This window comes from Rhamphochromis sp. 'chilingali' (genome assembly GCF_963969265.1).
Source record: "Rhamphochromis sp. 'chilingali' genome assembly, chromosome: 1".
NCBI classification, from domain to species: domain Eukaryota; kingdom Metazoa; phylum Chordata; class Actinopteri; order Cichliformes; family Cichlidae; genus Rhamphochromis; species Rhamphochromis sp. 'chilingali'.
In genome coordinates, this window is record NC_137929.1 from 44150355 (window position 1) to 44166017 (window position 15663).

Consider the following 15663-nt stretch of genomic DNA (forward strand, 5'->3'; position numbering starts at 1 on the left):
TGAGGTTGTTTGTTGCCTGCTTGAGAGGCATATTTGTCCTCTCTCTCTATTTGGACAGTTGGACCTGGTACATGTAAAGAAAAAAAGTGTCCTAATATGAGGGGATTGGGTTTATTTTGCAGCGTAGCACAATAAAGTCAGTATTGTATAACACTGTTTTAGAAAAAGGTGCAGAAACCCTAAAACATCTGAAAACGGTGTGAATATAAATTATTTCACATTTTAAACCCTTCCCCCCCTTTTATAACTTAAAAAAAACCACAAAAACTTAAGCTTCCCTCTCTGGGTTAAAGCCCATAGCTCATCTTCACTCAGCTGCCACAACCAGCAATTTCTGCAACCTCAGTTTTCCTGAAAGTTTGCTTCAAGTTAAGGAGCCGTGAGCCAGAAAAGCAGAGAACCGCTACTTCAAGTTAACACAGCATCGGCAGACAGCTGGATGGTCCAGGATCCACAGTGACGCAGTTTACAAACCTGATATTTTGTGCTGAAAGTCAAGTTATGCAAACATATAAAACTGAGGATACTGGTTGACTGCAGGCATTTCGTAAAAAAAAAAGAAGAGAGCTCTCCAGTTTTTAAATGGAAGCTGAAAAGCTTTCTGCCTGCCTATTCTGTGTGAGATCATCCACCCCTGGAGGCTTTTTTGTCTCCTGACATTATTGCACTTAAGATGCTTGTCCCGATGCCAAAAGCATGACCGCACTCCAGCTCCGAGAAGCCGCTGAAGCGGCGCACTGACTCAGTGCGTTTATCCCACTCCTCTAGCTGCACCGTGAGCAGTAAACAATGACACAGGAGGCAGTTTGACATTTAATTCTCTGCAGGTAGGTGGTACATTCTCAAACAGCAGGTTCACACAAACACTGATGGATTTTACAACAATACAGAAAAAGAAATGCCTCGTTTCTTTTACAGGGACAGAAAAAAAAATGATACATTCACCTGCTGAGGGTGAAGGACGGAGTGCACAAGTCCAGAAATCAGAACCGGATACAAAAACGACAACAAAAATATATATCTTTGTACAACAAGTTGCTAGTTGTTTGGCACTATTCCCAAACCTATTTTGTTTGTCTGTACACTGAGTGTGCGCACAGACTGTAGGAAAAACCATGTATGTTGGCGATGTTAACGTTTGCAATGAATTGGCAAATATCGCCCTCTTGTGGTAAAAAGGGCAACAACACCTGTGAAATCTTGCTGAAGACGGATCTTTGTACTTTCCTGTTGGTTTAATGAATTTTGACACATCATAATAACCTTTAAAGCAGGCATGGATGCATTTATACACGGGTTTGATGCAAGTCAGAATGTTTGTGTCCGAAAGATGTAGCATATATGGAAGCTTGTTTGTGACAGAAAAAAAAACCCCAACAAAAACATTTTTGTTAACCATATATCAACATTTTTAAACTTGATATCGAGTAAATGACTTGAAACACTGAAAACACTATTGTTTTAGATGATAGAGTTAGTAGGTAGGGTTTGTGATGATAACCCAAAATTGTGAGATGGACACCTGGTGCCTTAAAGGAAGAAGTTCCACAAATGAATAAAATGTAACAATTAGCAATATAGCAATTATTGGTAAGCGAGGGTTATACTTTATTGACATATGGATGGCATTTTCTTTTATAGTGGCACAAACAAGCTTCCACAGACAAGTTTGAAGGGCTGCTTCTCCTCTCTGATCGAAGAAATAAGAAAAGCAGCTTTTACTGGGCCGCTCAGTGCATCACATTATGTTGGTATTAAGAGGAGATGTTAGGACTTGGTTGGGAACACATCTCTGTACTGATATGATGTGACATATGGAGGTACAGTAATGTTAAATCTGGTTTACAAAAAATACAGTATACCAAAAGTTGGTGAATTCTGGATAGACTTCATTGCTATTTACAAGTGGGGAACTTAAAGTGACTCAATCTGTGAAAAGAACTGCTTACAACTCAAAGGCAACACAACTTGTAGTGATTACAAGTAAACTTTCATTATATAAAAGAAACTTCTGATCAGTCCACCAGCGTTGGCTCCATTTTCAATCTTTTGACTTCCATATTACCAAACTGGTGTGAGTGTGATGTGCTGCTGATAATAGCAGGAGTCCCTCTGAGCTGCTTTAAAATACAAAAAAGAAAACCTTCTTAGATTTTAGATGTCATACTGTTAAAGTAGCCAACGTTTCAGACACCAAGGCCAACGAATCAAATGTATAATTAGTATGTAAAAATAATCCCTGAAAAAACCCCAGCTAATCAGCCTTGGATCAGTATGACATCAGTGAGGGTTGATACTCACCTCAGGCACACCTGCCTTATGGTTCAGTCATACTAACAGGAATGGAAACCTCTCACTGGCTGCCAGACGATTGCATCTTTTTTTTTGCTGTCAATTGCAGGAAGTTGCAGCAACCAAATGGTCACCCAGAGGTTGGGCAATGAACATCCTCAACTTCAAATCAAACCCATTTGATTTCAAGGTCTGCACAAAAAATTGGAGGCAACCTTCCTGACTGACTGGAAGAGGTTTGCAAATAAGTGCAGTTTTATTTATAAATGCAGATGGATTACCATCTGGTTTCCAGCTGTATGTATTCTGGTTATATTCCTTTATAAAAGCCTGGTTGCTGAGCAACTATGTGATGTTGCAGTTAAATTGCCGTCCTGCAACAACTACGTCATTATTTGTGGAGGAATTTCTGCTTTAAATCTAAATCTTTGAGGTTCCGGCTGGACACTGAATGTAAGTAGTTAATGTCAATTAGAATTTCTGCTTATATAGACAGCAACAGGTTTGCAATGTTCATAGATTTATTATAATTAGTTGCCATCTTATCACAAATCTCAACCCTAAACTGACAGCAGGCTGACTCCGCCTTATTGCTGCCTAGATGAGCTAACATTGCTTTGAAGACGGCAACTGACTGTGAGTGGTTGCAGACCTGGTCTTCATCTTTAAAGCAACATTTCAAAGGAAACAGATCCCAAGTGCATTGGACACAGTCCGGATGACACAGTCATGCCACATTCTCAAGACGGGGACTGAAAATACTTGTTTCAGACAGAAGATGATCTGCACGATTTGTAAAGCTACTCAAGCAGAATCTAGAATTAAAATATGGATGTGAAGTCAGAGAATAATAGACAGAGTTTACTGTTTTAAACTAAAGAAGACAATCTTTGGCTGACTCCACTCACACTGACACATTTACCATTAAAGCTGAAGTAGGCAGAAATAAAGAACAGTCCTCTCAAAATCAGGGGCTCTTTGTTTTAAGTCCAACCCAACAGAGTTCTTCTTAGAGCATAAAACATAAACCCGTGCTGAGCTTTGGCTTCATATTGGGTTTGAACCCCACTATCCCAGGTTAAAGTCTTCGGCATAGATCTTAATTTGTAGTCTTAAGAGCTTGAACAGAAGGTGACTGGACCATCGTGAACTGGACGACTGGGAACCTACACAGGCTTCTTAATTTATACTTAGCCTTACATACCGTAAGTGAGCGACACCAATGCCACTATTTCTATTTATTTGTGCTTAGCTTGCCTGTGCTGCTTAAAACACCACTCCTAGCACGATTTGATGGCAATGATCAGGGTTTTTTTGTTGTTGTTTGGTTTTGCAAACACTCATGTTTGGCCAAAGTCCCGCACTTTACTTTCTAAAACCTGAAAACCCAGAGGGGGAACAGGCGTATGTAAGGGTTTTTTTGTCTCCATTGATGGGAGAAACAAAAGCCGCCTGCTGCAGCTTTAAGGGCTGATTTATAGGTGAAAACCTTCTCGAAATGCCTTTTTTATGTACATTTTTTAGCTATTTAACCATTTTCAGGGGCACAGATTCAATGTGAAACATCCTAATTACATATTCAGGTATAATAATCGACATTTTAACCAAATTTACTGCAGATGCAATCACACTGAGCTTTTTGCCCTGCAGTGCTCATTGGGGAAACACACTTTGCGGGTGTTTGAGATCATTACTGAATGTTAAGCAGCTACACCACATTTGCAAAAGCAGCTTAGTGCAGGTTGCAGGAAAAAACAAACAAACGGAGTATGCCTGGTATGGTTTCTGTACACTGAGTGTCAGAAGATGCAGTTGTAGAAACAGGGTTTAAAATATGAATCCATCCTGTACATGTTTTTATTAGTGGATCCACCTTCAGGTAATCTCACTGATTTATTCTTCCTTCGTTTTTTTGTGTCTGAGAAGTTTGTGTCCTTCATTTCTTCTAGTTTTCATTCATACCCATGCTGAGTTCAAGAGGGGCCAAAAAATGTGGGAAATTCCAACTTCCAGCTTGGAAAACCCACAGCAGGACGGTTATGAGGTCAAGTGGGAATGTCAGGGAGAGACCTGTATTATTTACACCAGTAAGCGTCTCTTTAAGTGAATCTGGAACTTGACCGGTTGTTTCTCTCCTCTCCCTTCATCATACCATCGTCTCTGAGCCCGAACCTTTCCCGGTGAAGAAGTCCCAGAAATTAGTGATCGGCGACGGCTTGCTCTCCTCCTGCGGCGTCTGCCTCACCCAGATGCTGTTCTCGGTCGAGCCGCTCAGACTCGAGCTCAGAGAGAAGCTCAGCGCGGAGCTCAGACCCGGGCCTCGACGGTCCTGGGCATCCGAGTCCTGAGCGTTGAGCCTGGGGGTGGAGGACAAGGACGAGGAAGAGAAGGAGGACTGGGATAGGCTGAGCAGGTTGTGGTGGGAGTGGAACTGACGCATGTGGCGGATGGATTTACCAGGAGGGACCTCACCTGCAGAGAACAGGACACGGTTTCAGAACTTGAAAGACAAAAACTATTTATTATCTTAAAGTTGTGTAACATGAGTCATAGAGTGCTGTGAAAAGTATTTGCCCCCTTCCTTCCGGATTTCTTACATGTTTCAGATTGCCAAGCAAATTTAAGATAGAACAGGTTAAAAACAACTTCTGTGTCAGCATCGCCCGCCGCCACTAGGGGGTGCTGTTGGCCCACTTATCGTTCCCACAAACGTCCACAACCTCCAGCAGCCAGCGTCTGGTCTGTGTTACATTACACTGCCTTCAGAGATGCTTTAACACATGGTGGTGAAACTGCAGAGCACTGTTTCAGGGTTTTCTAAAGACTCCTGTCTCAGGCAGGAAATTTACCTAAAAATCAACAACTGCTTGAAAAGACAAGTAAGCAGATGCTAAACTAACCAAGGATCACAGATGAAAACCTCAAAACCTTGCGTTGTGGTATCGTTCCTGCTCCTGTCATTAATCGAAATGTTTTAAATGTTGATTTTGTTTTTTGAAAGAAACAACTTTAAATGAGAAATTCCTTCAGGTCTTCAGAGCCTCACATTCACAAAAACTCAAGCAGACCATAGTACCGTATCTGGTGTCCTGCCGCTTCCTGTTCTGGTTCAGTTTGAGGACGTTCAGGAAGACCTCGCTGGTCAGGCTGCCATCACCGCCGCTCCCATCCGGGGGGAAAAGCGGTGACGGGGGCTCCAGTGGGGACAGGCTGCCGCTGGAGGCTCCCACTGAGTCCAGAGACGCCCCCGTGTCCCTGCGACCCGTGGACTCGCTGCCGCTCTCCACCGTCAGGTGACTGCCGCTGTGACAGAGCAGAAACACGCACGTTAAACTGAAGCTTTCTTAGTGCAGACGAACATAACCGACACCAGATCTGATGACGGCTGATCCACTGACTGTCACGGTTACCTGAGTTTCCTACGCAGCAGGTAGTCGATGATGTCCGGGTCGGTCTGGATCAGACTCATCAGGACCTCCTGCTGCAGCTCTGCAGAGACCTGCGGGAACACACATCAGATTCAAGCATCGCTGAAAATAATTAGCATCTCCAGGACCGATGGAACATCACAGCTGTCTGGTGAGGGGGAGTCACACTGGGGGAAACGGACAGAGTCAGTCGATCCTGGACAAACTTGGACGATAATAAGGGTGGCCAGGGTCGCCAGGGCATGAATATTTAGTCTGACACTTTGAAACCACGAGCACTAAGTATAAGCTCTCATTTCAGATTAACATAGTGTTAATGAGAGAGCCTCCTCTGCCCTGAGGGGCAGCCAATCAGAAGAAAGTGAACTTAGAGAAAGGGGAGGTCAGGTATAAGATAAATAAGGATTATTGTGAACTTTGCAAAGCTGCTCTAGTAGAGTCCAAGAATAAACACCCCAAGTTGGAAATGAGCGTAACATAATAAAAGATTTCTGAATCACTTCCACAAATGACTGAAAGAGCGCTGTGAGTTTCTAGTACCGTGAAGAGTCTCCTGTGGTTCTGTATGAGCATCAGTGTGACGCTGATGATCGCCGTGCTGTCCTCGATGCCCATCACCTGCGGGCTCACGTCTCCCCCACGCTCCTTCTGAAGCAGGTTCGGCCCGAAGATCACGGCCAGGTTAGCGGCCGTCATCTTGTTTCCGGGGATCTGGAGAGCAGAGGAAGAGGAGGCGGTGATGGAGGTCAAAGTGCAGATGGAATATGCTGTGGTAAATTAAGTTTGCGAAACGGGATCCTGTTGGATTTCTTTTTACATTACTGAGAACCAACAAGCAGCTGCAGCATAAATGTCAGGACAGCAATGAAGCAACACCAGAACATTCATGCAATGTATTTTTCTCCAGTATTTCACAAGAGCAAAACGGACAAAATGGACAGTTTTCCTGACTAAACATGCTTTTTCTGCATTTCATCTTGCTTGTCGACAGCTCCCAAAAGCATCTGGTAGAGGTGCAACTTACTGAGGGACTTACCTTAAAAACACTGTGTTCACAAAGGCCAGTTAGTCAGAAATGTTTGCATTTGTAATGTGCTATCAGCCAAGACCCTAACCCTCAGGACGACCACTAAGACAACATTAATAACATCTGCCAACCAAAAAAGAAGCTGAGGAATGACTCTCTCTCCACTAATTTTATGTCCTGGACAGCCAACAAAATCATTAACATGATTTTTCTTTAATAATATTATGGAGAAAATGTGGTTCTGTGACAGCCAGAAACAACACAGCTAGCCTTCAAATTTAGCAATTGTTTGTGAGGAACCGTGCAACTGTGGAAGATTAGACTCTGAGACCCCGCCCACATCTAAACGATACCTTTAGGCAGTGGAAAATACTACGACTACTACTACTCATAATATTAAGGTAATACTTTATAATAATGCCACACTGGTAAGCATTAGTAAAGTATTAGCAAGTGCTTAATTCACTGTACATGATTAGACTTTAAGATGTCATTTATAAATACAGATATGTGTATCAATCTGTTACTGTTACACCATGTACAGCTATGACTGTTACTTCATCACTGCCAGTAATACACATAATCATAATCACGATAAAATATCTTAATTTATAAATAGCATATGTGGGAGGAGTAATGCTATGTAAATGATGAAGTAAGCACTTGCTAATACCTTAATAATGTTTAATAGTGTGGCAATATCATAAAGTGCTACCAATAATAATAACAACATTTATGTGCATAATATTTATGAAACACACAAGAAATTTCAGTAGTTTAAAAATTAAAATCAGCTTTCCTCCAAAGAATAAATCACAAGCATAAAATCTGAATGTTAACATGGCGGTAAAATAAGAAGGTTAATGACACGGTCTAATATACAATGAGTTCCTCCACAACCAAGAACCCCCAACGACCACCTTCTGTCTTTGAACGTGGGAACAGTTACTGCACTGTGGTGCCAACTTTCTTTGTTTCTTTGCTCTGTTACGAGTGTTTTTTACTGGAAATGGATGGAATTCGATTAGGAAATGATATTATATTTATGTGCTTGAAGGACTGACACTGCCCTTCAGGGCGAATGCTTTCATTTTGTGTTTGTGTGGCTTCGACCTCGATGCCACTACTACGAGAGCTTCCAAAGGCTGAGGAAGACTTTATCAGTCATTGGTCCCACCTCCTCGTCGTTGGTTCCTATGCTGTCCTGTGCGAAGCTCTGCACGGTGTGTAACAAGGTGAGGAGGCGCAGCAGTGTGTCGCAGTTACAGGGAGGCAGCAGGTAGAGGAGGTGCTGGAGGTACTGCAGCTGGTCTGCTCCTCTCAGAACTGCAGGAGGCCCAGAGAGGAGGAAGAGGAGCAGGAAGTTAGTTACCCATCACATCACTAATTATACTGAGACAAAAACTGAACTCAATCATTAAAGCCGGTGTGTGTTTTTGTGTGTGTCTGTATGTGTGTATTGGGGGGTGCATGCATACAATTGGCATGCAGGAAGGCGGGGTAGAGCTCTCTGGGCAGCAGAGGATCCGGCATGTCCCTCAGAAACTCTTTGAGCAGTGCTGCCACATCGTGGACGCTGTGCTCCTCATCCAGCTGGACGTCAACGCCCACGTCAAAGTCCTCCCGTAGCTGAGGAGCGCGCACGCAAACACATATTAGTGTTTAAAAACAACAACGACAGTGCCTTCAAACTCATGTTCGGGTCACGACGGGGCCACGGTTCCCCGATGGACACATTTCTCAAAAACAGGATCTCACACATCATCAGCTTTTCGCTCAAAGATTATTTTTATATTCGTGCATCCAGCTTAGACCGACAGGAAACACACGATGGTGAATCAGGGGACATGCAGACCTACACCACTCCTCTACTGCTGGCAATAATCCACGTTTTTTTTTTTTCAGGGAAAATGTGAATGAACGAGTTTCTGTATATTTTTTCCAGCTTTTTTCCTCAGTTATCAGCACATCAGGAGGTGTTGGACCCCAAATAAACAACAACAAAATCTCAGAATATTAATGGTATATTATTAGTGGAAAATAAAAATTATTTAAATTAATTTATTATTTTAATTAAATTAATTGGAATAATTATCCTAACCTGTCTCACTCTCTTCTTGGAGCTGCCGACTCGGAAGATACCCACAGTCTGAAGACCTGGAATACAAAATGTTACCACACACCATCTTTTAAAAATGTACATATGGATGGACTCAAATAAACAACACTGAAAGGCTGAAAATTTGGGGGACTTAAAGCCTCACCATAGGTCTCGATGTGACTGCAGCACCTCTCCAGCACCCGAGGCACCTGTCTGTAGATGGGGTTGAGGCTGAGCTTGGTTTGGGTCCTCCCCTCCGACGAGCTGCCACCCGGAGACTTGATCAATTCCAGTTCAGCCGGGTGGGAAAGCTGCAGCGCTTCAAGCAGGCGAGACTGACTCTCTACAAGGTCAGAGATCGAGTCCACTGATAGACCACCCTGTGGAGCAAAAAATGTTTATATATGCCTATAATATGTTCATAATTTTAAAAAAAGTACAATATTTATTCTCTTTTTAGCTCAGTTTTTGGTCTCCACCGGTCCCTAAAGATGATAACTTCCTTTATAGCGCTTAAATATCTCATCATGTTCTCTAGCTGGTTGTGAAGTTTGACTGAGTGCTGTTTGGTGATAAGCTATGTAGCTCTTTGTGGGTTAGCTAGGGCTTTTTCCATTAAAACGACCGTGTGCTGCAATTGAAAGTGGTGTGAGTGAGTGTTGTTAGGTCACTAAAAATGAGCGAAAATGTTACGATCGGTGGTATTTCTTTGTCGATTTGTCACTATTAGCTATGACTTTCATCTCACATAGTCATTTGTACCACTGTTAACAGAACAAGGTCCAGATATGTAGGAAAATCCATAATTAATTACTAAACTCCAGTTTTACAAAGTAGCGTGTGAGGTCAAATGCTCCAGCACAGAAAACAACGAGGAAAGGCAGTGAAAAAAAGCAAGAGACGCTGAAAGCTGAGGCAAATATGTATGAGGTGATAATGGGATGGAAAAAAGCTCACAACAGATGACAACGCAGGCTCGAGAGAGGAAAATGAGATGTGAGAAAGACAAAGGGACGCTGACGACAGAAAATGGAAAGTACATTCGAAGATGGATGGCAGGAGAAGAGGCCAGCAGAGGAGAAGAGTCAGCTCCTATCGCTTGTCTTGATGTTACCATGCAGTAAATGTCAGAGGAGCCGAATACCACAGAAATATAAATCACATGTCTATGGCCTGCAAATAGTTTCTGGAGGAACATCAAGAAATTCCTCACAGCTCAGTCCAGCAACATACTGCAGAAATGAGAAGATGTTTCCTCCATCTGAACATGACTCATTTGTGTTTTCTACAATAAATGTGCAGTTTGGCCTTATTTATGCAAAAATCAGTGAAAAGCCACCGTTATTTGCAAACTTACACTAGTTTATGCCATCATTTCCATGCTTTTTATTCATTATTTATGTAATCAACTGTGCAATACAATCTGATATGCACTGTTTCAACTTCCACTCCTAATTTTCTTCATTTCGGGGGTCTCAGCCAGTGTTTCCCAAATGGTGCGCTCTGGGGCAAATCCAGGTGTTCTATGGGATTTTGGGTGACCAACACATTAGCATCATAACTTCATAAAAAAGTAATGTGTTACCTTTATATTCACTATGTTCATACACATCGAATACTCTGACTGACAATTTGTGACAGGTGGAAACTGACAAGCCACAGCTGATAATGAGGGCAGACAACCACATATCCTGAGCAGGTGGGCAGGAGCCACCTGAGAAATTGGATCTGTTGTGGAGGGCCTTTATAAGTTAATTGGTGTGGCTCTCCACAACAGTCCCCCTGTCCTCCTAACTATCAGTCCTTGGAAATATTAATTGCCCAGCCCTGCTTATTGCTCCAGCCCTCAACAACAATCCCCATTATTCATGTGGCCCCTTAGAAATATTAAGTGCCCACCTTTTCACATTGATGTAGCCCTTCACAACAGTCCCAGCTTCTCATCCTTTGATAAAACAAATTATCCAGTCCTACTTATTGGTGCGGCCCTCCACAACAGGCCCACTTTTTCCTACTTTCTGCAAATCAGGATCATCCAGAAGACTTCATGCATTTAGAAACTCTTAAATATTACTTAAGCTGACCTTTGTTGATCTAATGATTTGCTTCTTTCTAATCTTAACCTTCATCAGAAACACATTTTGAATATTAGCGAAAGTCTGCAAATGACCTGCTATGCCATGTCATTCTGTTTGAAATCCAGGATAGTTATCCACTTCATGTGCAGCTCGGTGTTTTGCACAGCTGTAATACTTATGTGAGAGAGACCATCCCCGTCTATCATCCATCATAACACTGTCTAATGCTGTCATCGTTGCTCCGGTACAAAATCAAATAATATTTCAAGGTGTCCTTACAGCAGGTTCTCTTGCACTGGTGACAACACCAGTGAGCTCCCGCTGCTTTATTATTCATGATAATATATTCATGATTCAAGATCTCCACATGTTTATTTCCTTAAACAAAGACCTGCAATGCTATAGACATTTCCATTCCACCAGTAATCTTATTGGAAAATCAATATCCTTAACAAAAAAAGCATTCTTAGTATTTATGGTATGGCATAAAGTGGCACATTTATGCAAGATTACAAGGCTCAGAGTTGCCTGTTACTTGTTCTTTGCCTGTAAAATGCACTTGTATGTAGGGATGTATGTAGCTGTTCTATATGCCCACAGTTGCTCCAAAAGCTGTATCAAAAGCCACTCAAAAACAGGCAATAAGAAGGAAATCAGCAGCTTGCTTCGCTGCAGAGAGATTTCCATACCAAGGCCTTTCCTGGTGACAAACACTGTGTTAGTAGATTTAGTGCCTGCTCCCACTGATCACTAATATATCTGACCTGAAGATGCAGCCTGTGATGACTGGAGGCAGATTTTCACAGAAATTATTCAAAACGTTTTATACAGAAATTGTTTTTTTTATGTTACAATACAATCCATTCCCAGATTAGCAATAAATAACCATTTATCATCATCATCATCATTGTTTATTTATATAGCACCTTAAAAAAAACACCTGGTAGACCAAGAATATAACTATAAAGAGTAATATTAAAAGAACAATTTAACACAAAAAAATGCATGTTTCATAACGAGTAATGAAGATAATCATCAGAATCACATTAAAGTCTCATTTCTATCAAATGTTACCACTGAGGCAGCGCTGTGTCTGCTGTTTACCTCAATGACCGACTCTTATCGCCTGCACTCGATAGCTGGTTCAGGTTCAATTACAGTTATATGGCTGTAATCATACTCATTACAAGCTTTACATAACCACTGGTTCCAGATCAGCATGAAAAGAAATTACAGAGTGTAATGGCCTCTAGCAGAGACGGGTTCACACACACACACAAACACACAGAAATGTAGGTGCACACACCACTTTTACTACAAACGTACTGCTGTGGAAATATTTAAAAAAAGCTAGAAATGCACTCAGAGATTAGTGTGGAGGCCTTGAGTACAGCACATACATGTAATCCTCACGGTGAATGAGACTAAATCTGGCAGAAAGAAACACATGTCCACTGTTTTTGTGCGTGTGTTGTCACTCAAAGAAATCTTACCCTTCTCTGTCCTCGTCCGGTGTTATCCAGAAACGTGGGTGACAGCGGTTTGTTCTGAGGGTCAGAAATTGGCGCCGGTGCCACAGAGTTAGCAGACGGCGAGCCCGGACCTCCTCCTGTGATGGACGAGGAGCTGACCAGAGGTCTGCTCCCATTGAAGAACTGACGCTTCTCCGCCCTGAATCGCAGGACGCTCGCCTCCAGGTCGAGGCAGTCGCGCCTGCTCTCCTTCAGAGCATCCTGCCGCCGCTTGTAGGCCCGGTCGTTGGCGATGACCTGGGAGAGCGGGATACCAAAGGCCTTGGGAGCCGATTCTGAGGAAAGAGGAGAAAATTTTATTTTCTTGCCAGCAATGATGAACACATAAAAACAACAGAGAAAACAAGGATGAAGTAGAAAGAAGAAAACAAACATATTGCCCAGAATATCCAAATAGACGATATGGATGAAAAATAGGGAAATAATATTAGTGCTATTTATTTTATGCCTTATTTAAGTGTTAAATATTATTATATCACTCTTCCTCACTTGAACACATTCTTTTTGTACTAAATAAAGCTAAAACAAATTCTAAACTGTCTTGAAACGTGATTAAAATGTATAAGAACAGCATCTGTCTGATTTACTGTTTGTTCCCCTGTACAAACAGAACTGCAGAGAAATACATCTGAATGCGCTAACATTGTAACTCATATTTGGAGCAGAACTGGAGCCTCCAGCGAGTTAATTTATTTATAGTACACATTCTTGTCTGCTGATAGTATCTGAGATCCAAACAGGATAGTAGGCGGGGCCAGGTACGTACGTTCAGTTAGAGCAGAGCTACAGATTAAAAATGTCCAAGGCGAAGCGGTCAAAAGTCTGGTTGTACTTCACAGCAAAATATGCAAACTCAGCAGCAACAAGTGCTTTAAGCTGATACTGTGATACTGTCAAAGGAGGTAACACCTCGAATCCGATGAAACACCTGGCGACGCATAGCGTTTTTTTTTAAAGCCGAGAAATGCGCCGTATTTGATAGCTTGCTGCGAGACCTCACACTGTGCACGTTGGGTGGGTTGCCAGTTATCGGACCCGGAGCAACATCCCCCAAAAACCCGAAGAATAGAGTCCTGGCCCCTAGCCCTGCCAGTGTAGCAGAAATGATGAGGAGGATGATGGCAGCAGCCGTTCTTCTCTGCGTGAGTCGCTTAATGTTGTTCGAGTGTAATTTACGTTGAGTAGGCTAACCATGTTATTACATTAATGCATGTAAGGTGAACTAGCAAACATCATCATAGCTACATGCGGCTGTCCTCTTGTTTGATGGCAGATACTCCCTTCACCCTGGCCAAAAAGGCTAAAATGACCAAAGAAAAAGTGGGAAACAGCTGAACATGAGAGGTTTTGGACAAAGTTTGTGTTTTTTTTCCATTGTTTAAGCACTGCTTCCAGCCAAGAGTGATACCATATATGCCCCATAGCTGCAAAAAAGGCTAACATTGTTATCTTTTTACAAAAAAAACAAACAAACAGCTGAACATGAGAGGTTTTTGGACAAAGTTTGTGTTCTCCATTCTTTAAGCACCGGTTCGAGCACCGTTTGAGCACCGGCACCGTTTCAAAAGTACCGATTTGGCACCGGTATCGGATAAAACCTAAACGATACCCATCCCTAATTAGGGCTGTTCGATATAACGATATATATCGGCTGACGATATAAAAACATCTATCGTTTCATTTTACGCTATCGTTTGTTTCGTGGTGTCGCAAAATAAACTGTTTACTGCAACATTTTTTCCATCGTTTTGATGGTCACTGCAGTGGCTATATTAATTTCTTAAAGTTCTCTCTTTCTCTTATATTTAATATAACCACACTATGAACGGACAAGCGTCTGTGTTTATGCGTTGTTGTTAGCAACAACAACGGTAAAACCACCGCGTATCTGCTTCTTTATTTTTCACACAAACCTTTCACAATAAAGTTCAAGATCCTGTTGAGACTTTTCAAAATAAACTGAATCACGTGAAAGATGCAGAGTATTTACGGATGAGAAGCAAAAAAGAGCCGTCAGGTGCTAAAAAATAAACCTTAGACTGAAACTTTAGAACAGGCAAACTGCAGCACGCCGTGTAATAAATACTCACAAAGAAAACGGCGGCTGTTACAACTTATGTCTAAAAATGTATAGTTTCATGCATCTGTTAAAACGCTCAACTCCAGCTACATGACGCGCAGCTGGAAACACTTCACGCAAGTTGAGCTGCCCGAGATTCACAGAATTTACAGAAAATGTTACATTTTTGTGATTTATATCGATATCGGACGATAGATGATTTAATATCGGGATATGAGATTTTGGTCATATTGCACAGCCCTACTAAGTATTTCTTCTTCACTCACTATGTGTTTACACAGCAGTCTGCCACAGGCCGCGGGCACCTTGTAATTGTTTATTCAGCCATGAACTTCTCAGCATACCAAAGTATTCTAGAGCCAAATATGAGCCCATCTGTCTGGCAGCTAAAAGTTGGCTGAAACTGAATCATACAACAGTACAATGATCCCAGGCACAACAGCCAATCTACAACAGAATGGCTGAAAAAGTAAAGAAAGACCTTAAATGCATGCATGTAAACTTCAATGAACCGAAGCAACGCTGTAAAGAAGAAAAAAAAATCCTCCACAACGACGTGAGAGACTCACAAACTGAAACGGAAATGATTCCTTCAAGTTATTGCTGTTAAAGGCGCCTCTACAAGCTGCTGAATCGCTGGGGTGTACTTTTCACAGGAGTGTATGTGTTACTTTAAAAGTTTGAGATGGGCCTGTCTAATGTATGGGAGAGCAAATATGTTTGCCGGTGCTGCAGTCATAGTAGCCAACGAATCACAAGGCAAGCTGATAATATACAGCAGAGAGATGGACGTACATCCCAGGTCTGAAAAGTAAAGCCAGTTTACTTGCAGAAACACTTCTGGTTATCTAGAAGTCAGCGGGAAAATAAAAATACTGAAAGGAGGATGATCCAGCTCATTGGCTGATGAGTTGAACTAACTCACTAACTGATAAAGTGGTCAGCCAAAAACATCATCTCAGGGATATAATGGGATTTCGCAAACCTCGGTGATGTCATTGTGGCAATGTCCATCTATTATACTGTTAATGACGCTGACAAAGCTCTGATTAGCAAATAGCATGAACCAAGTTCCATGTTAGTGACTGATATTCATTCACACACAACAGGGTAAACAATCACTGT

General features: G+C 42.0%; 1 protein-coding gene across 2 annotated transcripts in view; it reads right to left on the minus strand.

The window, feature by feature from the left end:
- Positions 1-806: 806 nt before the first annotated feature.
- Positions 807-15663, minus strand: part of arhgap36 (Rho GTPase activating protein 36) — an 84635-nt gene continuing 69778 nt past the window's right edge. For both annotated transcript variants that reach the window (XM_080875002.1, XM_080875003.1), the window contains exons 4-12: positions 12420-12733; positions 9012-9228; positions 8849-8904; positions 8226-8376; positions 7925-8073; positions 6261-6431; positions 5703-5791; positions 5369-5595; positions 807-4764 (exon numbers count right to left, since the gene is read on the minus strand). In XM_080875002.1, the coding sequence (XP_080731128.1) occupies positions 4439-4764; positions 5369-5595; positions 5703-5791; positions 6261-6431; positions 7925-8073; positions 8226-8376; positions 8849-8904; positions 9012-9228; positions 12420-12733 (1700 nt within the window). In that variant the 3' untranslated portion in view covers positions 807-4438. The remainder of the gene's footprint in view (positions 4765-5368; positions 5596-5702; positions 5792-6260; positions 6432-7924; positions 8074-8225; positions 8377-8848; positions 8905-9011; positions 9229-12419; positions 12734-15663) is intronic.